The 25,236-nt window shown below is 42.1% G+C and overlaps 1 protein-coding gene across 6 annotated transcripts in view; it reads left to right on the plus strand.

The window, feature by feature from the left end:
• The window catches only part of LOC112231482 (GTPase-activating Rap/Ran-GAP domain-like protein 3), a 155,329-nt gene that overhangs the window by 122,278 nt on the left and 7,815 nt on the right, over nt 1-25,236 (plus strand). For 4 of the 6 annotated variants that reach the window (XM_042311751.1, XM_042311752.1, XM_042311753.1 and 1 more), the window contains exons 21-28: nt 14,891-15,007; nt 15,669-15,835; nt 16,288-16,446; nt 16,649-16,715; nt 18,572-18,679; nt 19,338-19,456; nt 21,436-21,571; nt 22,988-23,047. In XM_042311751.1, coding sequence (XP_042167685.1) covers nt 14,891-15,007; nt 15,669-15,835; nt 16,288-16,446; nt 16,649-16,715; nt 18,572-18,679; nt 19,338-19,456; nt 21,436-21,571; nt 22,988-23,047 — 933 coding nt within the window. The remainder of the gene's footprint in view (nt 1-14,890; nt 15,008-15,668; nt 15,836-16,287; nt 16,447-16,648; nt 16,716-18,571; nt 18,680-19,337; nt 19,457-21,435; nt 21,572-22,987; nt 23,048-25,236) is intronic. The other 2 variants (XM_042311754.1, XM_042311756.1) reach the window with 1 other exon arrangement.

The raw sequence follows: 25,236 nt of genomic DNA on the forward strand, positions 1-25,236 counted from the left end.
TCTCTCTTCATCTGACTCTCTTTCAGTCTCTTATTCTCTCTCTCTCCCCCCTCCCCCATTCCCTCACCTATTTTCTATTTCTCATGTTTTGCTTCCTCCCACTCCCTTCTCTCTCTCTCTCTCTCTCTCTCTCTCTCTCTCTCTCTCTCTCTCTCTCTCCTTCCATCCCTCTTCTTCTGAGTATTTTAGGCTCTTTACTTCTCTCTCCGTCTCTCTGTCACTCCAGCAAACACATTGATCTTCCTCTCTGGGCTGAGGAGGCTGACCTACACACATCCACTCTCTGTAGACTGCTGTTTGTGTGTTTGTGTGTATCCTGCAGGAACAGGTTCTGGGTTGACCTACTGAGATACACTTCCCACTGTTACACCTACTGAGATACACTTCCCACTGTTACACCTACTGAGATACACTTCCCACTGTTACACCTACTGAGATACACTTCCCACTGTTACACCTACTGAGATACACTTCCCACTGTTACACCTACTGAGATACACTTCCCACTGTTACACCTACTAAGATACACTTCCCACTGTTACACCTACTGAGATACACTTCCCACTGTTACACCTACTGAGATACACTTCCCACTGTTACACCTACTGAGATACACTTCCCACTGTTACACCTACTGAGATACACTTCCCACTGTTACACCTACTGAGATACACTTCCCACTGTTACACCTACTGAGATACACTTCCCACTGTTACACCTACTGAGATACACTTCCCACTGTTACACCTACTGAGATACACTTCCCACTGTTACACCTACTGAGATACACTTCCCACTGTTACACCTACTGAGATACACTTCCCACTGTTACACCTACTGAGATACACTTCCCACTGTTACACCTACTGAGATACACTTCCCACTGTTACACCTACTGAGATACACTCCACTGTTACACCTACTGAGATACACTTCCCACTGTTACACCTACTGAGATACACTTCCCACTGTTACACCTACTGAGATACACTTCCCACTGTTACACCTACTGAGATACACTTCCCACTGTTACACCTACTGAGATACACTTCCCACTGTTACACCTACTGAGATACACTTACACTTCCCACTGTTACACCTACTGAGATACACTTACACTTCCCACTGTTACACCTACTGAGATACACTTACACTTCCCGCTGTTATCACTCTTCAGATAAGGAGAGAGACTGAGAGAATGAAACAGAGAATGAACAGGGGGGTAGCTATCTACATATAAGTAGGGATTAAGTGACTAGACAACAGGATAGATAATAAACAGTAACAGCAGCATATGTGATGAGTCAAAATAGTTTATTCAAAAATGTCAATGCAGATACTCTGGGTAGCTATTGGTTAACTATTTAGCAGTCTTATTGCTTGGGGATAGAAGCTGTTTATAGGGTCCTGTTGGTTCCAGACTTAGTGCATCGGTATCGCTTGCCGTTCGGTAGTAGAGAGAACAGTCTATGACTTGGGTGGCTGGAGTCTTTAACAATTTTTAGGGACTTCCTCTGACCCCGCTTGAGATAGAGGTCCTGGATGGCAGGGAGCTCGGCCCCAGTGATGTATTGGGTTGTACACACTACACCTTGTAGCACCTTGCGGTCGGATGCCAAGCAGTTGCCATACCAAGCGGTGTTGCAGCCAGTCAAGATGCTCTCAATGGTGCAGCTGTAGAACGTTTTGAGGATCTTATGGCCCACGCCCAATCTTTTCAGCCTCATCAGGAGGAAAACATGTTGTCGTGCCATCTTCGTGACTGTTGGTGTGTGTGAACTAGAGGTCAACAGATTAATCGGCATGGCCGATTTAATTAGGGCCAATTTCAAGTTTTCATAACAATTGGCCGGTTACATTGCAGTCCACGAGGCAGGCTGACCACCTGACCACGAGTGCAGCAGGGAGGCACGGTAAGTTGCTAGCTAGTATTAAACTTATCTTAGAAAAAACAATCAATCTTAACATAATCACTAGTTATTTCACCTTTATTTAACCAAGTAGGCAAGTTGAGAACAAGTTCTCATTTACAATTGCAACCTGGCCAAGATAAAGCAAAGCAGTTTGACAAGAACAACAACACAGAGTTACACGTGGAGTAAAACAAACATACAGTCAATACTACAGTAGAAAAATGAGCCTATATACAATGTGAGCAAATGAGGTGCGATAAGGGAGGTAAAGGCAAAAAAAAGTAAAAAAATAATTCAAAATAAAAATAAAGACTGGAATGGTAGATTTGCAGTGGAAGAATGTGCAAAGTAGAGATAGAAATAATGGGGGTGCAAAGGAGCAACATAAATGCAGAGGTAGTTGTTTGCGCTAAATTATAGATGGGCTATGTACAGGTGCAGTAATCTGTGAGCTGCTCTGACAGCTGGTGCTTAAAGCTAGTGAGGGGGATCATCAACCATGTGTAGTTATTACTAGTTTTTCTAGCTTGTCCTGCGTTGCTTATAATAAATGCAGTGCCTGTTAAAACCTGTTGATTCTAGCCATCCCGGATCCGGGATCGTGAATACAGCCTCAAGCTCATTACCATAACGCAACGTTAACTATTCATGAAAATCGCAAATGAAATGAAATAAATATGCTAGCTGTCAAGCTTAGCCTTTTGTTAACAACACTGTCATCTCAGATTTTCAAAATATGCTTTTCAACCATAGCAAAACAAGCATTTGTGTAAGATTATTGATAGCTAGCGTAGCATTTAGCGTAGCATTTAGCGTAGCATTCAGCATGCAACATTTTCACAAAAACAAGAAAAGCATTCAAATAAAATCATTTACCTTTGAAGAACTTCAGATGTTTTCAATGAGGAGACTCTCAGTTAGATAGCAAATGTTCAGTTTTTCCAAAAATATTATTTGTTTAGGACAAATCGCTCTGTTTTGTTCATCACGTTTAGCTACGAAAAAAACCTGTATCCAGGAGTGTAATTATCCCCGCAGCTCATTAGCATAACACAACGTTAACTATTCATGAAAATCGCAAATGAAATGAAATTAATATGCTAGCTCTCAAGCTTAGCCTTTTGTTAACAACACTGTCATCTCAGATTTTCAAAATATGCTTCTCAACCATAGCAAAACAAGCATTTGTGTAACAGTATTGATAGCTAGCGTAGCATTTAGCGTTAGCATCAGCAGGCAACATTTTCACAAAAACCAGAAAATCATTCAAATAAAATAATTTACCTTTGAAGAACTTCGGATGTTTTCAATGAGGAGACTCTCAGTTAGATAGCAAATGTTCAGTTTTTCCTGAAAGATTATTTGTTTATGAGAAATCTCTTCGTTTGGTGCGTCACGTTTGGCTACCAAAAAAAACAGAAAATTCAGTCATCAAAACGGCAAACTTTTTTCCAAATTAACTCCATAATATCGACTGAAACATGGTAAACGTTGTTTAGAATCAATCCTCAAGGTGTTTTTCACATATCTCTTCGATGATATATCGTTCGTGGAAGTGAGCGTTCTCTTCTGAATCTCATGGGAAAATGCCTCCAGTTGAAGATTACGCACCAATTTAGACAAAGGACACCGGGCGGACCCCTGGTAAATGTAGTCTCTTATGGCCAATCTTCCAATGATATGCCTACAAATACGTCACAATGCTGCAGACAACTTGGGGAAACGACAGAAAGGGCAGGCTCATTCCTGGCGCACTCCGAACAATTCTGCTCATTTCCTGTTTGAAGTTTCATCTTGGTTTCGCCTGTAGCATGAGTTCTGTGGCACTCACAGATAATATCTTTGCAGTTTTGGAAACGTCAGAGTGTTTTCTTTCCAAAGCTGTCAATTATATGCATAGTTGAGCATCTTTTCGTGACAAAATATTGCGCTTAAAACGGGCATGTTTTTTTATCCGTAAATTAAAAGAGCGCCCCCTATATCCAAGAAGTTAATATATCATCGAATCACTTCGCAAAACGGGTGATAATTTAACAAGTGCATTCGAGAAAAAAGCACTGTCATTGCGTGCCAATGTGTACCTAACCATAAACATCAATGCCTTTCTTAAAATCAATCAAATTTAAGTAAGGGCCGCCTGGCTCGTTGCGAACTGTGTGAAGACCATTTCTTCCTCACAAAGACCGTAATTAATTTGCCAGAATTATACATAATTATGACATAAGATTGTGCAATGTAACAGCAATATTTAGACTTAGGGATGCCACCCATTAGATAAAATACGGAACGGTTCCGTATTTTACTGAAATAATTAATGTTTTGTTTTCTAAATTATTGTTTCCTTATTTGACCATTTTAATGACTTAAGGCTCGTATTTCTGTGTGTTTATTATATATTATTATATGTTTATTATATTATAATTAAGTCTATGATTTGATATTTGATAGAACAGTCTGACTGAGCGGTGTTAGGCAGCAGCTGGCTGTTAAGCCGGCTGTTAAGCATTCATTCAAACAGCACATTCCTGCATTTGCCAGCAGCTCTTAGCTGTGCTTCAAGCATTGCACTGTTTATCACTTCAAGCCTATCAACTCCCGAGATTAGGCTGGTGTAACCGATGTGAAATGGCTAGCTAATGTGCTGGCAATACTATAGTGCCTATAAGAACATCCAATAGTCAAAGGTATATGAAATACAAATGGTATAGAGAGAAATGGTCCTATAATAACTCACAACCTAAAACTTCTTAACTGGGAATATTGAAGATTTATGATAAACCACCAGCTTTCATATCTCTTTTTTATTTTATTTTTATTTTTTACCTTTATTTAACTATGCAAGTCAGTTAATACCTTTTGTGACTCGGGGGCAGTATTTTTATTTTTGAAAAGAAAACGTATATTTTTTTCAGGACAAGATATTTTGTCAGGACAACATGCTAGAATATGCATATAATTGACATCTTGGGATAGAAAGCACTCTAAAGTTTCCAAAACTGTAAAAATATTGTCTGTGAGTATAACAGAACTGATGTTGCAGGCGAAAGCCTGAGAAAAATCCAATCCGGAAGTGCCTCATGTTTTGAAAGCGCTGCGTTCCAATGTGTCCCTGCTGAGCAGTGAATGGGCTATCAATCAGATTACTCTTTCTCCGTATTCCCGAAGGTGTCTACAGCATTGTGATGTAGTTTTACGCATTTACGTTGACAAATACCCGTAGGGGCTTCATTGCGCAAGTGGTCATCTGATGCTCCCAGAGAGATTCTTGCGTAAAATACAGAGGTAGCCATTACTCCAATCGGTCCTACTGAAAAACGAATTGTCCCGATTGATATATTATTGAATAGATATTTGAAAAACACCTTGAGGATTGATTATAAACAACGTTTGCCATGTTTCTGTCGATATTATGGAGCTAATTTCCGTTTTCGTGACTGCAATTTCCGGGCGATTTCTCAGCCAAACGTGAAGAACAAATGGAGCTATTTCGCCTACAAAAATAATATTTTTGGAAAAAAGGAACATTTGCTATCTAACTCGGAGTCTCGTGAGTGAAAACATCCGAAGCTCATCAAAGGTAAACAATTTAATTTGATTGCTTTTCTGATTTCCGTGACCAAGTTACCTGCTGCTAGCTGGACAAAATGCTATGCTAGGCTATCGATAAACTTACACAAATGCTTGTCTAGATTTGGCTGTAAATCATATTTTGAAAATCTGAGATGACAGGGTGATTAACAAAAGGCTAAGCTGTGTCTCAATCTATTTCACTTGTGATTTTCATGAATAGGAATATTTTCTAGTAATAGAGCGGGAGAGAAGGTCAAAAACAGCAGGTCCAGGACAAGGAAGCACATCTGATGAACACGTGAACACATGATCCATAGCCATAGGCAGATCAGTTGAAACTGAAGCAGCAGCACAACAAGGTAGTATGTCTGGTGAAAGGTCAGTGTTCCATAGACATGGGCAAAATAGCAGAAACTGGATCAGCAGCATGACCAGGTGGGACGGGGACAGGCCAGGAGTTGTCAGGCCAGGTAGTCCTGAGGCATGGGGGAAGAGAGAGTGATGGGAGAATTAGAGGGAGCATACTAAAGTTTACACAGGACACCAGATAAGACATGAGAATTACACCAGACTGACCCTAGCCCCCTGGCACATACTGGAGACTGAGACAAGGGGGGGACACTGTGGCGGGGTCCGAGGATACCCCCAGACAGAGCCAACCAGGCAGGATATAACCCTACCCACTTTGCCAAAGCACAGCCCCCATACCACTAGAGGGATATCAACAGACTACCAACGTACTACCTTGAGACAATGCTGAGAATAGCCCACGAAGATCTCCCCCACTGCACAAGCCAGAGGGGGTGCTAAACTGGACAAGAAGATCACGTCAGTAATTCGACCCACTCAAGTCGAGTGTATCGAAAGCCTGGCACGACGTGACGCACCCCTCCTTGGGATTGCATGGGAGAGCACTAGTAAGCCAGGTATTCAGCCCCCCTAATAGAGTCATAGGCACAGTGGAGAGAGGGGAACTTGCCAGGCAGAGACAGCAAGGGCGATTCGATTCTTCACTCCAGTGCCTATGCACCCCTGGTCGAGACTACCGTATGTCTGAAACACAGGCTTCCAGGGTAGGCCATTTTGGGCTTAAACATGGTTCATCGAAATGTACAGCTAGCTGTGTCTCGTCCGCATAGCAGTGAAAATTGACATTGTTTTTCCGAATGACATCACCAAGAGGTAGAATATATAGTGAAAACAATAGTGGTCCTAAAACAGAACCTTGAGGATCACCTAAACTTACCATTTAACTTACCACCAAACCATCCACCTAGATGAACTGATATCTTTCTGACAGTTAAGATCTAAACCAGGCAAGACCAATTAGGGTTTCCAATCCCTCCAAAATAATGTGGTGATTGATTGTGTCAAAAGCAACATAAGGTAGCACAAGGACAGATGCAGAGCCTTGGTTTGATGTGATTAAAAGGTAATTTACCACCTTCAAAAGTGTGGTGTTAGTACTATGATGGGGTCTAAGATCAGACTGGTGCGTTTCACATGCATTATTTGTCTTCAGGAAGGCAGTGAGTTGCTGCACAACAGCTTTTAAAAATATATATTGAGAAGAATGGAGGATTCGATATAAGCCAACTTTTTTTCTCTTTTTTTTCGAGTGAAGGTTAGGCTTTTTCAGGAGAGGCTTTGTTACTTTATTTGGTACACATTCGGAGGATAGGGAGCAGTTACTATGGTCAACATAGGGCCAAGAACAGGAAGGAGACCTGGGGAATAGGGTCCAGTAGGCAGCTGGAAGGTTTAGAAGCCATGACTATTTTCGTGAATGTGTAGAGATACAGGATTAAAAAACTTGGCCACTTAAAGAAGATCAGTCTTTACGTGGCTAAAAGAAAATAAATATAACATATACTGTTTAAAGTTGTGTGGATTTTTATTTTTTATTTTTTTATTTCACCTTTATTTAACCAGGTAGGCCAGTTGAGAACAAGTTCTCATTTGCAACTGCGACCTGGCCAAGATAAAGCATAGCAGTGTGAGCAGACAACACAGAGTTACACATGGAATAAACAATTAACAAGTCAATAACACAGTAGAAAACAAAGGGGGAGTCTATATACAATGTGTGCAAAAGGCATGAGGAGGTAGGCGAATAATTACAATTTTGCAGATTAACACTGGAGTGATAAATGATCAGATGGTCATGTACAGGTAGAGATATTGGTGTGCAAAAGAGCAAGTAAATAAATAAAAACAGTATGGGGATGAGGTAGGTGAAAATGGGTGGGCTATTTACCAATAGACTATGTACAGCAGCAGCGATCGGTTAGCTGCTCAGATAGCTGATGTTTGAAGTTGGTGAGGGAGATAAAAGTCTCCAACTTCAGCGATTTTGCAATTCGTTCCAGTCACAGGCAGCAGAGTACTGGAACGAAAGGCGGCCAAATGAGGTGTTGGCTTTAGGGATGATCAGTGAGATACACCTGCTGGAGCGCGTGCTACGGATGGGTGTTGCCATCGTGACCAGTGAACTGAGATAAGGCGGAGCTTTACCTAGCATGGACTTGTAGATGACCTGGAGCCAGTGGGTCTGGCGACGAATATGTAATGAGGGCCAGCCGACTAGAGCATACAGGTCGCAGTGGTGGGTGGTATAAGGTGCTTTAGTGACAAAACGGATGGCACTGTGATAGACTGCATCCAGTTTGCTGAGTAGAGTGTTGGAAGCCATTTTGTAGATGACATCGCCGAAGTCGAGGATCGGAAGGATAGTCAGTTTTACTAGGGTAAGCTTGGCGGCGTGAGTGAAGGAGGCTTTGTTACCGAATAGAAAGCCGACTCTTGATTTGATTTTCGATTGGAGATGTTTGATATGAGTCTGGAAGGAGAGTTTGCAGTCTAGCCAGACACCTAGGTACTTATAGATGTCCACATATTCAAGGTCGGAACCATCCAGGGTGGTGATGCTAGTCGGGCATGCGGGTGCAGGCAGCGATCGGTTGAAAAGCATGCATTTGGTTTTACTAGCGTTTAAGAGCAGTTGGAGGCCACGGAAGGAGTGTTGTATGGCATTGAAGCTTGTTTGGAGGTTGGATAGCACAGTGTCCAATGACGGGCCGAAAGTATATAGAATGGTGTCGTCTGCGTAGAGGTGGATCAGGGAATCGCCCGCAGCAAGAGCAACGTCATTGATATATACAGAGAAAAGAGTCGGCCCGAGAATTGAACCCTGTGGCACCCCCATAGAGACTGCCAGAGGACCGGACAGCATGCCCTCCGATTTGACACACTGAACTCTGTCTGCAAAGTAATTGGTGAACCAGGCAAGGCAGTCATCCGAAAAACCGAGGCTACTGAGTCTGCCGATAAGAATATGGTGATTGACAGAGTCGAAAGCCTTGGCAAGGTCAATGAAGACGGCTGCACAGTACTGTCTTTTATCGATGGCGGTTATGATATCGTTTAGTACCTTGAGTGTTCCTGAGTTGCACCCGTGACCGGCTCGGAAACCAGATTGCACAGCGGAGAAGGTACGGTGGGATTCGAGATGGTCAGTGACCTGTTTGTTGACTTGGCTTTCGAAGACCTTAGATAGGCAGGGCAGGATGGATATAGGTCTGTAACAGTTTGGGCCCAGGGTGTCTCCCCCTTTGAAGAGGGGGATGACTGTGGCAGCTTTCCAATCCTTGGGGATCTCAGACGATATGAAAGAGAGGTTGAACAGGCTGGTAATAGGGGTTGCGACAATGGCGGCGGAAAGTTTCAGAAATAGGGGGTCCAGATTGTCAAGCCCAGCTGATTTGTACGGGTCCAGGTTTTGCAGCTCTTTCAGAACATCTGCTATCTGGATTTGGGTAAAGGAGAACCTGGAGAGGCTTGGGCGAGGAGCTGCCGGGGGCAGAGCTGTTGGCCGAGGTTGGAGTAGCCAGGCGGAAGGCATGGCCAGCCGTTGAGAAATGCTTATTGAAGTTTTCGATAATCATGGATTTATCGGTGGTGACCGTGTTACCTAGCCTCAGTGCAGTGGGCAGCTGGGAGGAGGTGCTCTTGTTCTCCATGGACTTCACAGTGTCCCAGAACTTTTTGGAGTTGGAGCTACATGATGCAAACTTCTGCCTGAAGAAGCTGGCCTTAGCTTTCCTGACTGACTGCGTGTATTGGTTACGGACTTCCCTGAACAGGTGCATATCCCGGGGACTATTCGATGCTATTGCAGTCCGCCACAGGATGTTTTTGTGCTGGTCGAGGGCAGTCAGGTCTGGGGTGAACCAAGGACTGTATCTGTTCTTAGTTCTGCATTTTTTGAACGGAGAACGGAGAACGGATAAAGGAATGGGGTGGTGAAATAATTTTCTGTCATGGACAAAGGAACTCAAAAGGTGTGATTTAATTAACAAACATTTTGATTTGAATGTGCAAATAGTCAGGAATTACTTTTTTGAATATGAAAGTGGATTAAAAATAGATTAATCTATGTGGTCCAGATCAGGATGATCCAAACGTCTTCGAAAATATTTATACCAATTTATTGAACATGCAGGCAACAAATGTTCAAATCATTTAGGTAGGAGACTATAACACAAGTACCTCAATGGACCGTAAAGGAAGTCACTCTACAAACTATCATAACCGTGCCCTTAAGAAAATCACAAATATTTTGGACACATTAGAAATAGTGGATATTTGGAGACTAAAAACCCCAACCTAGTGAGATATACATGGAGGAGACTTAATCAAGCTAGTCGTCTTGAATCCTTGTCTCTTTCTCTCTTGCATCAAAGGATAAAATCGTTTTAATAGGAGACAGAATGCGATCGGATCATCATCTAATTGGCCTTCACATAACTCTCATAGAATTTTCACGTGGATGGGGATATTGGAAATTTAGATAGGGCTGATTACTGCCCCCTTTGGAGGAATTGCTTGCCCATAGTAAACAGAAAAAAAATCTGTCAAAAATTGCTAATATATACATATAAAAATTATTATTGAATAGAAAACAATCTAAAGCTTCTAAAACCGTTTAAATTATGTCTGTATGTAAAGCAGAACTCTCAGGGCACTAATTCTCCCAAACTCTCTCTTGTCATCATAAAAATTGGCCCAACTTTGACGTCATCGCCCCCACCCTTCCCAAGCACCTACAGTCCTGGGAACAGTTTCTATGTCTTCAGCGCAATGTCTGCTTTCAATGGGGCTTCTCATTGTGAGAATCGCGCGCTCACGAGAGTTTTGGCGGGCCGAAACCTTTCGGTCACGCGAAAAAACAGGTTACTCTCATGCGCGCTCTGCTCCGGTGATGTCTTTCTTCCAAGATTGATTAAACGACTTGTGTGTTTCTGATCGTCCTCAGGATTGCTGTGAACCTAGATAACATGCTAACGCTTGGTTCTGAACATAGTTTGACAAGTTTAGTCGACATATAATATGTCATTTCAACGTTTTGGTGCGCATCCACTCGACTTTTTGGCTGCATTTCAACCGAAATATGTCGTGTTTGATAACCGAAAGACACAGACTTCAAAACTAAAGCTGTTTTTGGTAAGTATAAACCCTTCCATGTCTTCTGATGGAAGAACAGCAAAGGTAAGGGAATATTTATGTGGTAAATATGGGTTTCTGTGGACTCCGAGCCATAATGCTAATTTCTGAGCGCCGTCTCATATTATTACATAGTGAACGAAATCTGTAACGTTAAAAATAAATGTAACACAGCGATTGCATTTAGAAGAAGTGTATCTTTCTATATATATGTAGAACATGCATATTTAGTCAAAGTTTATGATGTGTATTCCTATTCCTCTGCCGGAGCTATCGTCATTTCTCCGGACATTTGAGTAGCATTTCTTGAACAATGCGTCATTGTAAACAGAGATTTATGGATATATATAGCATATTATTGAAAAAAACATAAATGTACTGTGTAACATGTTATATTACTGTCATCTGATGAAGATTTCAAAAGGTTAGTGAAATTATTTTTCTTTTAATCCTGCGTTTGGTGATTGCATATTTTGTTCAATTTGGCTATGGAAATTAGCTGTGTCTTCGGTGTGTCTTCGGTGGTGGTTTGACAAATATGTGCTATGGTTTCGCCGTAAAACATTTTAGAAATCTGACTTGCTGGGTAGATAAACAAGTTGTTTATCTTTCATTTGAGCTGTTGGACTTGTTAATGTGTGGAGGTTAAATATTTGTAAGAATATTTTTTGCGTTCCATGCGCCACATTCCAGCTGACGGTGGGAGGGAAAGTTCCCAATTGGGACTCAAGATCCTCAACATCAAGCTAGTCGTCTTGAATCCTTGTCTCTTTCTCTCTTGCATCAAAGGATAAAATCGTTTTAATAGGAGACAGAATGCGATCGGATCATCATCTAATTGGCCTTCACATAACTCTCATAGAATTTTCACGTGGATGGTGATATTGGAAATTTTATCAAAGTTTACTGGAGGACACCTTTTTTTTAACCAAGACAAAATAACTAAAATATTGTTTGGAATACCTTTAAATGTACCTTCAGGAGGTCATTCAATTCAATATTCATCAATAATTAAAAAGCAGTTTCTAGCTAAAGAGACAAGACTAACAAGGGAAATACATGAACTAATAGTACAGGTAGATTGCAATAAAAATGTTACTACAGAGATACAAAATAAGTTAGAGGAAAAACAAAAAGAACTTGAACTTATTCAATGTAATCTATTACAAAAATAAAGCAAACTGGATGAAATATGGAGAAAAATGCACAATTATTCCTGAATCTCCGATATGCAGATGTTCTCTTTTCTGTATCAGATTATGGTAAGGAATTCTTTCCAAATAAAAAATAAAAGCAACATTAACAAATGTACAGAAAGGTCCGTGTGAAGGCCAAATTACAGAGAATCAACTTCTTAAGGCTATTAAATCATTTCGGTCTGGAAGAACCCCAGGGCTTGATGGCATACCAGTAGAGGTATATCAAGCATTTTTGATATACTAAAAGCTCCATTGTTAGATTGTTTTAACGACTCCTGTAGAAATGGTAGTCTGTCAGGTACTCAGCAGGAAGGTCTGATTTCTCTATTATTAAAACAAGACCCAGATGGCAAATATAAAGATCCAGTCTATCTAAAAAAAAAATGGAGGCCTCTTACACTTCAATGTTCTCTAAGAAGCCAGGCCTGGTATTTATAGCGGATTTTGAAAAGGCATTTGATAAAGTAAGACTGGATTTGATTTATAAATGCCTGGATTTGTTCAATTACGTGATTCTCTAATAAAATGGGTAAAAATAATGTATAGCAACCCAGGTAAAATAGTAAATAACAGCTACTTCTCAGAGTTTTGAATTGTCAAGAGAAGTTAATCAAGGGCGTATGCCGTCGTCATATCTATTCATTATGGCCATCGAAATGCTATTAAAATCAGATCCAATAACAACATTAACAGATTAGAAATCCAAGGCATAAAAACAAAGGTGTCCATGTATGCCGATGACTCAAGTTTTATATTATGTCCACAAGCTAGATCCCTGCAATGTCTCATTAAAGATGTAGATAACTTTTCTGGACTCTCTGGACTAAAACCTCATTATGATACGTGTACAATATTACGTATTGCATCTTTAAAAAAATACAACTTTTACATTACCCTGACATACTTAGTATTCATATCACAAAATATATGAATAAGCTCTCCACAATGAATTTCAATAGAAAATCCTGCAACCATGGAAATCCTGCAACCATGGAGAGGTCTATGTATGGAAAAATTGCCCTGATTAACTCCTTAGTCATATCTCAGTTTACTCACTTACTTATGGTGCTGCTTACTCCTGATTATTTGTTTTTCAAATCAAATGAGCAAAACCAGACAAAATAAAGCGTGCCTATCTATATAATGAATATGATTTGGCAGGGTTGAGATTATTAAATATAAAAGCACTAAGCCTCTCTCTAAGCTTCACTTATTCAAAAGTTTTACTTCAAATCAAATCACATTTATTTATATAGCCCTTCGTACATCAGCTGATATCTCAAAAGTGCTGTACAGAAACCCAGCCTAAAACCCCAAACAGCAAGCAATGCAGGTGTAGAAGCACGGTGGCTAGGAAAAACTCCCTAGAAAGGCCAAAACCTAGGAAGAAACCTAGAGAGGAACCAGGCTATGTGGGGTGGCCAGTCCTCTTCTGGCTGTGCCGGGTGGAGATTATAACAGAACATGGCCAAGATGTTCAAATGTTCATAAATGACCAGCATGGCCCAATAATAATAAGGCAGAACAGTTGAAACTGGAGCAGCAGCAAAGTCAGGTGGACTGGGGACAGCAAGGAGTCATCATGTCAGGTAGTCCTGGGGCATGGTCCTAGGGCTCAGGTCCTCCGAGAGAGAGAAAGAAAGAGAGAAGGAGAGAATTTGAGAACGCACACTTAGATTCACACAGGACACCAAATAGGACAGGAGAAGTACTCCAGATATAACAAACTGACCCTAGTCCCCTGACACATAAACTACTGCAGCATAAATACTGGAGGCTGAGACAGGAGGGGCCAGGAGACACTGTGGCCCCATCCGAGGACACCCCCGGACAGGGTCAAACAGGAAGGATATAACCCCACCCACTTTGCCAAAGCACAGCCCCCACACCACTAGAGGGATATCTTCAACCACCAACTTAACATCCTGAGACGAGGCCGAGTATAGCCCACAAAGATCTCCGCCATGGCACAACCCAAGGGGGGGCGCCAACCCAGACAGGACTTGAACCCTAAATGCTTCTCAAGTAGATTACTAATAAAAGCTCATCCATTGTTTAAAAATTTGTGCAGATTGCCATGTCTCAAGTAACACACTATACTTTTTTTGATGTCTCTTTTTCAAACAAGCATTGCAGATCTGGCTACAATTTCAATGTCATCCCCCTGAAAGAGAATAAATATTACAACAAATATTAAAGTCAAAATAAAACATAAAAATAACTTTGAGGGGCAGTGTTTTTACAGCTAATGCAGGTTTGCCTGGGACTGATGCCGTGCAGGTGTTTGTACACATGCATATACACAGGTGGTTAACTGATTTTTGTATTCCAACATCCTTGGGTAGGTGTAAGGAGTCTGGACGGTTGTCCAAGAAGTTATAGTGCAGCTTTTGATAATCCTTGGTTAGGGTCTGAGCAGATTATTTGTGGCGATTGCAAATTTAATAATATGGTGGTCCGATAGTCCAGGATTATGAGAAAAAAACATTTAGATCCCCAATATTTCTTCCATGGGACAAAACAAGTTCCAGGGTATGATTGTGGCAATGCATGGCAATGCGTAGGTTATGTTGGACATAACCCACCCAAGTCGATGTAGAGTAAAGTTTTTTGGAGTTGTTCTGTGGACTACTGTGGAATACTACTATAGAATCACAGATTTTTTTAAATATATAAATTGGTCTTTGAAGATGTGTTGTTTTTCAGGGAAGGATGCGCGTCTCTATGTGTTCAGACTAAACATGCTCAAGAGAGGCCTGGAGGAGAGGCAGCTGGTTCGCACCAAGTGTGACAGCCGAGAAAACAAACTGGAGAAGACCAAAGGTACACACACACGCAGGCATACGCACGCATGCACACACACACATATTTGTTTTCCTATCCTTTTGGGGACCAAACAAATGATTCCCATTCAAAATCCTATTTTCCCTAACCCTAACCTTAACCCCTAACCCTAATTGTAACCCTAAACCTAACACCTAAGACTAAAATAGCCTTTTTCCTTGTGGAGTACTGGCAAAATGTCCCCACTTGAATTTTCCTTGTTTTAAAACTAAAAACACTCACACTCACACCCATTCCCAGGCAGTGTGCCAGTTCAGTGAGGTGTAGTAGAGTTGAGCGTCCGGCCCCGGGCGCTGTGGAACAGTCCCTGAGGAGATTGACAACCCCCCCCCCCCTACTACACACTGTATGGCCTCTCCAATACAACCACATTACATGGGTGTGTGTGGGATGTGGGCTTTGGAGGGGGAGGAAGGGTAAGCATGAGTGTGTGTGTCTCAGAAAAAAGATTAGAGGAATAGAACCTGCTGCATTTCTATATGTAAGGACCAGACCAGATCCAATATGCCGCTCAGGTAGGGGAAGCACTTCTTAGACAATGAAAGGGAAAACTCTCTCTCTCGCTCACCCCTATCCCCCCCTTCTGTCTCCCCATCACCCTCCCCCTCTCTCCTTCCCTCCCTTACTGCCCCTACCCCAGGGTGTCACCTGTACTCTATCAACACCCACCACGGGTCAGAGTTGAGGATCGTGGCAGCCATCAGAAACAAGCTCCTCCTCATCACCAGGAAACAGCCCCGCCCCGATGGCATGGGCACCCTCGGCGCCACAACCGACTCGCCCGTGGACCAGTTCCAATACATACGAGTAGGGTCATTTTTACACACGTGGTTTACACAGAAACACACAGACTACACTTTCCACTATCGTGCACAGTAGTTCTTTACCATAACCATTTTGAATGACTGAATGAGTTCAACTTAACAATCATTATTTTAGAGTAAACTTTCATTGTGGAACAGCGAGAGTATGTCACCACAGCTAAACCTAATAAGGAATGGGGCTAGTGGATGAGGAGAGGCGCATAGCCAAAAGTACATGCACACTGACTGTGTGAGACCTGTGAGAGCCCCATCCTCGTGATCAGTCCCCCTCCGTTACAATTTAGTCATTCAGCAGACGCTTTTATCCAGAGTGCCTTGCTCAAGGGCACATCAACACATTTTTCACCTAGTCAGCTCAGGGAATCAAACTAGCAACCTTTTGGTTACTGGCTCAATGCTCTTAACCGCTAGGCTACCTGCCGCCCTGTCCTCTAGGAAATCTGTCTGTGTGAAACTCCGGTGGTGATGGCTTTGGTGGATGGTCCCACAGGGGAGAATGACAACATGATCTGTGTGGCCTACAAACACCAGTTTGACCTGATCAACGAGAGCACAGGGGACGCATACAGGCTACACCACGTAGACGCCAACCGAGTGAGACCTCCAACCAACATTGTTTATGTTGTTATTTACCTTCCATTTATCTTCAGTGTACCTGGTTGGTTAACTGAGAACAGAGCTCAACAATGGAAGAGCCAATGAATGATAATTGAATAGAATAAATGAAGTATGTATTTTCTTCATAATTGAATAAAATAAATTCAATACAGTGTTCTTCTCTGCCATGTGCACACAGGTCAACTTTGTGGCAGCCATCGATGTGTACGAGGATGGGGAGGCTGGTCTTTTGTTGTGTTACAATTGTGAGTCTCTATTTATCCCTTATTTTACATCAAAGTATAAATATTTATCTGGGGTGTTTCTTTATTTTAATATACAGTAACATTATAATATACACTGACTATACGAGACATTAAAACTTCTTAAGGATGATGCAAAATACTGTTCCCATGAAGGAACAGCACTCAGCGGATTTCAGAGCGCCACCTATAGTTTTTGATAAAACTCATAATTTCATGAAACTTTCATTAAAATACACATTCAAGGTAGTGAATTAAAGCTACACTCGTTGTGAATCTATCCACCAAGTCAGATTTGTAAAATGCTTTTCGGCGAAAGCATGAGAAGCTATTATCTGATAGCATGTACCCCCAAAATACTGCAACGTCACCTAACAGACAGATTTTGCGGTAGACGGCGCTACCCAAAACGCAGAAATAAAATATAAAACATTCATTACCTTTGACCATCTTCTTTGTTGGCACTCCTTGATGTCCCATAATCAATATTGGGTCTTTTTTTCGATTAAATCGGTCCATATATAGCCTAGATATCGATCTATGAAGACTGTGTGATAAACGGAAAAAATAGCGTTTCATAACGTAACGTCATTTTTTAAAATTAAAAAAGTCGACGATAAACTTTCACAAAACACTTGAAATACTTTTGTAATGCAACTTTAGGTATTAGTACACGTTAATAAGCGATAAAATTCATCAGGAGGCGATGTAAATGCTATAGGCGATCGTCTGGAAAAAATGACAGGAAAAAAACTCGACCTAAACATCCTGTTTCAGGTCGGAGGGAATCGGTTCCCTTGGGTCGGTTCGACCAAGAATCAAATCCGAATCAAATGAGAAGACTCTATACATCCTGTGGAAGCTGTAGGTACTGCAACCTCGGCCTCATTTAATACGGTTCACCTTTAACAATTCCTGGAAGTGGCGCATGGATATTTATTTCCACTTTCAGTGATCAGATTTTCCTGCGCTTTTCGATGAAACAGACGTTCTGTTATAGTCACAGCCGTGATTTAACCAGTTTTAGAAACGTCTGAGTGTTTTCTATCCACACATACTAATCATATGCATATACTATATTCCTGGCATGAGTAGCAGGGCGCTGAAATGTTGCGCGATTTTTAACAAAAAGCTGCGAAAATTCGCAGCCTCCCTAACAGGTTTTAAGAACACTCTTCATCACATAGACTGACCTGGTGAATCCTGGTGGAAGCAGTAATACAGTAACATTATAATATACACTGACTATACGAGACATTAAGAACACTCTTCATCACATAGACTGACCTGGTGAATCCTGGTGGAAGCTATGATCCATTATTGATGTCAATTGTTAAATACACTTCAATCAATGTAGATGAGAGGGAGGAGACAGGATAAAGAAGGACTTTTAAGCCTTGAGACATGGATTGTGTATGTGTGCCATTCAGAGTGTGAATGGGCAAGACAAAATATTTAAGTGCCTTTGAACAGGGTATGGTAGTAGGTGCCAGACGCACTGGTTTCACGCTCAACAGTTTGTGTGTATCAAAGTTTGTGTGTATCAACAGTTTGTGTGTACCCATGTGTATCAAGAATGGTCCTTTCTTGATATGGTGCAACTCAATATTAGGAAGGTGTTCCTAATGTTTGGTATACTCCGTGTCTATTATCCATAGTCTCCAACCCACAAATATCTGTTCGTATAAGCTTACTTTACAAATACGTAAGATGCGTCCCAAATGACACCCCATTCCCTTTATAGTATCCTGTGGTCTCTGGTCAAAAGTAGGGCACCGTAAAGGGAATAGGGTGCCATTTGGGACATAGACATGGTTTAACGACTGAAATTAGATGTCTTATCTCTGTCTGCTGTACAGATATCTGCTCCTATAAGAGGGTGTGTCCGTTCAACGGCTCCACCCCCATGATCCAGTCCAACGCGTCTGACTTCCACTTCAGCTGGAACCAGATGCCCAATGCCATCGGTGAGTGGTACTGGTAACCATAGCAATCAGCAGTCCCTCCCCACACCCCGCTCCCGCGGTCAGCCCAGCCTCCGGCCCTGGCCTAAGCCCTGTCACCATGGTAACATGCAGCGGGTGGCTACTGAGGCTAGGTCGTTGAGTGTGTTCGTCTGTGTCTGTGCTTCTGTGTGTTTGTTTCTGATGACTGATGAAAGCAGAGAATGGCCGACTAAAGAGACATTACTTTTTGATTTAAATAAATATGACATAAACTACAGTTTCTCTTCTACATGTTTGTGTGTGTATGTTTGTACTGGGATGCTGCCTTGACAAACCAATTGTCCCCTTGGGATTAATTAAGAAACTATTGTCTATTATCTATCACATATCCCAACCATTTATATCAACTTCATTTAGCCTGGTGTCTGTCTTCTGAATGTTGATGCTTTTTATCATAATTACTTAATTGTCATGAACTCCGTGTTACCGTTGGTTGTCCGTTCTGCCTGTAACTTGAGTTTTTCTTATGCTGCTGTGCAGAGCATATTATGAATGTAAATGCAGATTGGTTGTCCTGTCCATTGTAAAACCATAGCAGGAAGTTATTGCTGTTTTTGTTGTTGTGTTGCAGTTTGTTCATCCTTTATCAACCAAATAACTGAAAGTTGTTGTGTTACAGTGTGTGCGTTCCCCTACATCCTGGCTTTTACCACTGACTCCATTGAGATCCGGCTGGTTGTCAACGGTAACCTGGTCTATACAGCTGTGGTACCAGAGCTGCAGCTGACTGCCTCGAGGGTGAGTCTGATTGACAGTTGGAAGTGTCCAATAATGATAATGATTGTAATGAAAATGTGTGCACAATTGTGTATATTTTTTCATGTACACTCAGTGGCTAGTTTATTAGGTAGAACCATCTAGTACCACCCTTTTGCTTCCAGAACTGCCTGAATTATTTGGGGCATGGATTCTACAAGTCGGAAACGTTCCACAGGAATGTTGGTCAATGCTGACTCGATGGCATCACGCAGTTGCTGCAGATTGGACGGCAGTACACCAGTCTGTACACTCTTTGAAAAAAAGGTGCTAAGTAAAACCATACTGAGTTCTTTGGTTTGCCCCATAGAGGAACCCTTTTTGGTGCTGTTTGGTGCTGTGTAGCTGTGGTTGAGGAAAAGATGAACGGAGCAAAGTACAGAGAGATCCTTGATGAAAACCTGCTACAAGAGCGCTCAGGACCTCAGACTGGGGCGAAGGTTCACCTTCCAACAGGACATTGACCCTAAGTACAGCCAAGACAATGCAGGAGCGGCTTCGGGACAAGTCTCTGAATGTGCTTGAGTGGCCCAGCCAGAGCCCGAACTTGAACCCCGACCGAACATCTCTGGAGAGACCTGAAAATAGCTGTGCAGCAACGCTCCCCATCCAACCTGACAGAGCTTGACAGGATCTGCAGAGAAGAATGAGGGAAACTCCCTGAATACAGGTGTGCCAAGCTTGTAGCGTCATACCCAAGAAGACCCGAGACTGTAATCACTGCCATAGGTGTTTCAACAAAGAACTGAGTAAATGGTCTGAATACTTACCTAAATGTGATATTTCAGTTTTTTTTTATTTTTAATACATTCTAAACCTATTTTTGCTTCGTCATTATGGGGTATTGTGTTTGGATTAATGAGGATTCAAAAAAATAATGTTTTAATCCATTTCAGAATAAGGCTGTAGCGTAACATAATGTGGAAAAAGTCAAGGGTTCTGAATATGTTTTGGAACCTTTTATTCTAAGAGTGCACCGTTGACACCATGCAGGATGGGTCCATGCTGCTTATGCCAAAACTCTGCCATCAGCATGATGCAACAAGAACCGGGATTCATTGGACTAGGTGATGTTTTTCCACTCCTCAGTTGTCCAGTGTTGGTGATCCCATGCGCACTGGAGCTGCTTCTTCTTGTTTTTAGCTGATAGGAGTGGAACGGAATGGTCATCTGCTGCAATAGCCCATCCTTGACATGGATCAACAAGTTGTGCGTTCCAAGATGCCATTCTGCACACCATTGTTGTTCTGTGCCGTTATTTGTCTGTTTGTAGCCCGCCTGTTAGTTTGTACAATTCTTTCCATTCTCTTTCAATTAGCTTTTTTCACTTACAGGACTGCCGCTGACTGGATGTCTTTTGTTTGTCGCACCATTCTCGGTAAACCCCAGACACTGTCATGCTTATTGCCCAGGAAGGCAGAGTTTTCTGAGATTCTGAATCTGGCCTGCCTGGGACCGACGATCATATCACGCTCAAAGTTGTTAGCAATCAAACGAACAATAACTGGATGCCTGTCATCCTGCTTTATATAGCAAGCCACGGCCACGTGACTTTCTTTCTGTAGGAGCGATCGATTTTCGTGAACGGGGTGGTGTACCTAATAAACTGTCAGGTGAGTGTATATGCCTGTGTGCGCATCTGTTCATGAGCAAATTTGTTTTGCAAGCAGGGACAATAAACTGTATAAAAACAATCAAACACACACAACTCTTACACAGCAGATGGATATACAGTGCACAGACTAGTGTACCATTTAGCAATATGAAATACAACATCATCATGTTGTGTTAGCAGGTGTTGGTTAGGGAAATAATGCCATCACCTCTCATACATTCTCTTGATCTCCCTTTCTCAATCTCTATTTCTCTCTGTCTCCCTTTCTCTATTAATCTTTCCTGGTATCCACTTTTTCTCCTCCTCTCCATTTCATTCAATCCGACCCCATCCCATGCTCACGCAGTCGGACATCTACTTTGTGTCGTCCGCTCCGGTCAACTCAGCTTCCAACTGCAGCTCCCGGGACACCAGTTCCCAGAGTTCGCCACAGACGCCCACAGGCTACGAAATGCCTGTGTTCCCTTCACCGCTCGGAGACGGTAAGCCTCACATAGCAACCAAACACATTATAGAATGACACAAAGTACAATTGGAAATGCACACTTTGTTGACTAAGAGTTTTTGACTATGTTTCATTTTTTTCTTTGCTATTTATTATTGTTTGGTGGGGGGGCAGAGTATGATTTATAACATAAACAACCTTATATTAAAAAAAACTTGCCTGGCCCAAAGAGAACTAAATGAACCCACACACTGTGAAACCCTTGCAAGGGTCATTTATTTACTAGACATCATATTTTTTGTTTGTTTCTATGCCGTTGAGAAGTTTATTTGAGGCTGTAGTTGTTAAAAAGTTCCTCCAAGGCTTGAGGCAGAATGCCACCTCTGAATCTTGGTTGGAACATTCCCAGTGAAATGTGATATCATTCACACAAACACATACTGTATGAACACACACACACACACAGTGGGAGAGAACAGCAGCCAATGTGCATGAACCTGTGATCCCACCCACCCAGTCACCCAGTCTCTGTGACCCCAACTAAAACTCACAAGATGAAGACAGGGTTCCCCCTCAAGGACAGAGGGATCTCAATATCACCTTCTCTTTTATGCTCGCTCTCCTCTCTCTCTTTCTCTCTCCCTTCCTCCTGTCCTTCCACTCCTCCTACACTACCCATCCCCCTCCTAAACCCCCATCCCCCTCCTAAACCCCCATCCACCCTTCCACTGTCTTTCCAATGAAGGTACTCCTCCCTCAATCCTTTTAAATTTATATTGCTGTCGTCTGCAATGGAACATATTTATGATGCACTGTGTGTCCAGGAGGGACAGTTTTTAATGATACACAAGGATGTAATTTACTGTGATTACAGAGAGGGGGAGAGAGAGGGATAGAGAGGTGACGACAGCTTTGCGTTTATTACAGAATGTATTTTATCTCTAAGGACGAGACGTGCAGTAATCATCAGACATAGATGCTAAATCTAATGACCACTGAGGTCCATAGACTCATAAGTGGGGTGGAAACACAGTCCTTCAAATGGGTACGAACACAGGCACGCGCGCACACACACACATTCACGTTAGTGTGTCTTTTCGGGTCACCTCACCTCTATTCCTCAGGGAACTGCAGTAGCTAGTATGCATGCGCACCCTCATACAAACATGCACACTCGTACTAATACTACAGAGTGCTGATGTATTATTTTGGGCAGAGAGTTTGGCATTGGACCTGTACTGGGCTTTAGGGTGAAGGGTCACATTTGGGAGAGGGGTGGGGTACGATGACACCATTTTTGTCAACTCTAGTCTTGCAACACTGCTACAACCACTCACATCCCTGTGACAGTGATTGTTTCAGCTCTGAAGGTGGTGGTGGTGCTACTACTAAATGTGTTCTGTCATACCGGTTTGAGTTTGTGACATAACCTTCTTCTTCATCCCTGGTTCAGATTCTATACGGATCCCCTATGGTACCAAGCTTTCCCTGTACATGTCTAAGGATGCCGAAGGTACTTCAAGTAGTCTTCCACTACTTCTCGGGTTTGTCCCAAATGGCACCTTTTTCCCTTATCGATTGCACTTTTTTCTCCCAAAGCCTTGTGGGCCTTCGTCAGAAGTGGTGCGCGATAAAGGGAAAAGGGTGCCATTTGGGATGCATCCGTCCCTCTTCAGTTTTTGCATCTAGCTGCACATGCTACCCTACTAACATGGAAAAAACAACTTTTTTAGATGTTTTTTATATATATGAAGTGGCATGTTTTATTGACCCTCAGTTGAATGTTAAGTGAACATTATTTGTCTTCCCTCTCTTGTCATTCTGAGGAGAGCGATTGTAAGAATGAGTGAGTCAGTTTAAAAGAAAAACATTTAATGGAGATGAAGAGAGTATGAGAGGGATGCAGATTCAGAAAGGTATGCGTGTGAGAGGTGAGAATGAGAGAGGGAGACTGAAGAGAGAGAGAGAGAGAGAGAGAGGGGAATGAAAGAGAAGAGAGAGAGAGAGAGAGAGGGGGAATGAGAAGAGAGAGAGAGAGAGAGGGGGAATGAAAGAGAGAGAGAGAATGAGAGAGAGAGAGAGAGAGAGGGGGAATGAAAGCGAAGAGAGAAGAGAGAGAGAGGGGGAATGAAAGAGAGAGAGAGAGAGAGGAGAGAAGACACGTCTGCCGCAGCGTGATTTACAGATTGCACTGTCGCCATGGAAACTTTTGTCAAAGCCCCCTCTCCCATCCAGAGTGGTGGGCCAAATAGAGGTGCCACAATCTGGGGGGGTGGAGGGGTGAGGGGAGGGGAGGGAAGATGGGGCGCTGACAAAAATACCATCCTCTAACCAACCGCCTATGCCTGCCGTTTCTGCTCTATGGGGACAGGTGATTTTTCATTGGTGGAGAATTTACTCAGTTTGAGATCACATTTGTTGACATCAGGTAAGACGTGAATACAGGATGCTGAGACTGTGTTGATTGGACTGTCAAACTACATCTGGTAGTATTCGACCAATCCTGAACCATGTTAAATCATGGAATCATATCCAATTCTGATCGGACGGTTAGAAGCATAACAATTCAAATATTCAATATTGTCAGTACAACATTTGATTTAAATCTCATCTTAGTTTTTTTTATTTTTAGGTTATTTACCCTGGAGCAGAAACAAATGTGGGATATATAGATCCTTATGATTATGGTCGCATGCTTGTTTTGATATCATTCTTTTATATCTATTTAGTTTATTATTAACATTTCCGTGTGTCTGGTATTTTTCCTGGAGAGAAGTGCCTGTAAAGCGGTGACAGTGAGTCGGTGAACCTGTAATAATAATATAAGTGACCCCGTCTCCCAGAATGCTGCTTTCTTCACTTCTGACCCTGTGACATTTCAGAACGGCAGTCTGTTTGGTGCAGTGCAGCCTCCCATTGAGTCACATAGCTGCCTGTGTGTGCTAGTATTGCCATCCTGTCCTGCTCAAGAGGAACGCTGCACTAGAATATGACCCTTCACTTCCACCTGGTGGTTACATTAGTCATTGCAAAACAATACAGCTGGGTCATGTTCATTAGGGCTAAACGTAACAAAACATGTTGCAACGGAAATCAAATAACTATAGTTCTTATTGGCCAAATCCAAGCTGTCCATCCTGGATTCAGTCTGTAAATTTGGTGCCTAATGAACCCATCCCTGTTGTATCTCTGACTGGATTACAGCAGACTAGAGGCGGAATGCAGTGCTGTTATGAAGTTATGTTATGATGTTAAGCATTCAATTAATTTGACTTAAACAGTTTAATTATTTATTCCAAATGATGAATAAATAATATATAGCTGTAAATGGCTGTAATCTCATAATGAGATCACACACTGTGCCACTGAATATAGTATTATTCATCTGTTTAGATACAGGAGGCTTAATTTTGACATGATCATGTTTGTCATGTTCTCGTGTTCTTCAAATGTGTGTGTGCATGTGTGTGGTAAACTAACCCGTCTAAGCATGGCTCCATTTATTCATTCCTGGTGTTTAAATGATGTGTGTCTCTCTTACTGCAATACCTCACTCTGTATCTCTCCATCCATCCTCACCCTCCCTGTGCTCTTGTCTCCCCCTCTCTCTGTTCCTCTTATTTGATCACTGCCACCTGTTCTTCCTCTACCCTTCTCTCTATCGCCCCTGTCTCGCTCTCTCCCCCATTCTTTTCTTGTTCT

This window comes from Oncorhynchus tshawytscha, linkage group LG33 (assembly GCF_018296145.1).
Source record: "Oncorhynchus tshawytscha isolate Ot180627B linkage group LG33, Otsh_v2.0, whole genome shotgun sequence".
Taxonomy (NCBI): Eukaryota; Metazoa; Chordata; class Actinopteri; order Salmoniformes; family Salmonidae; genus Oncorhynchus; species Oncorhynchus tshawytscha.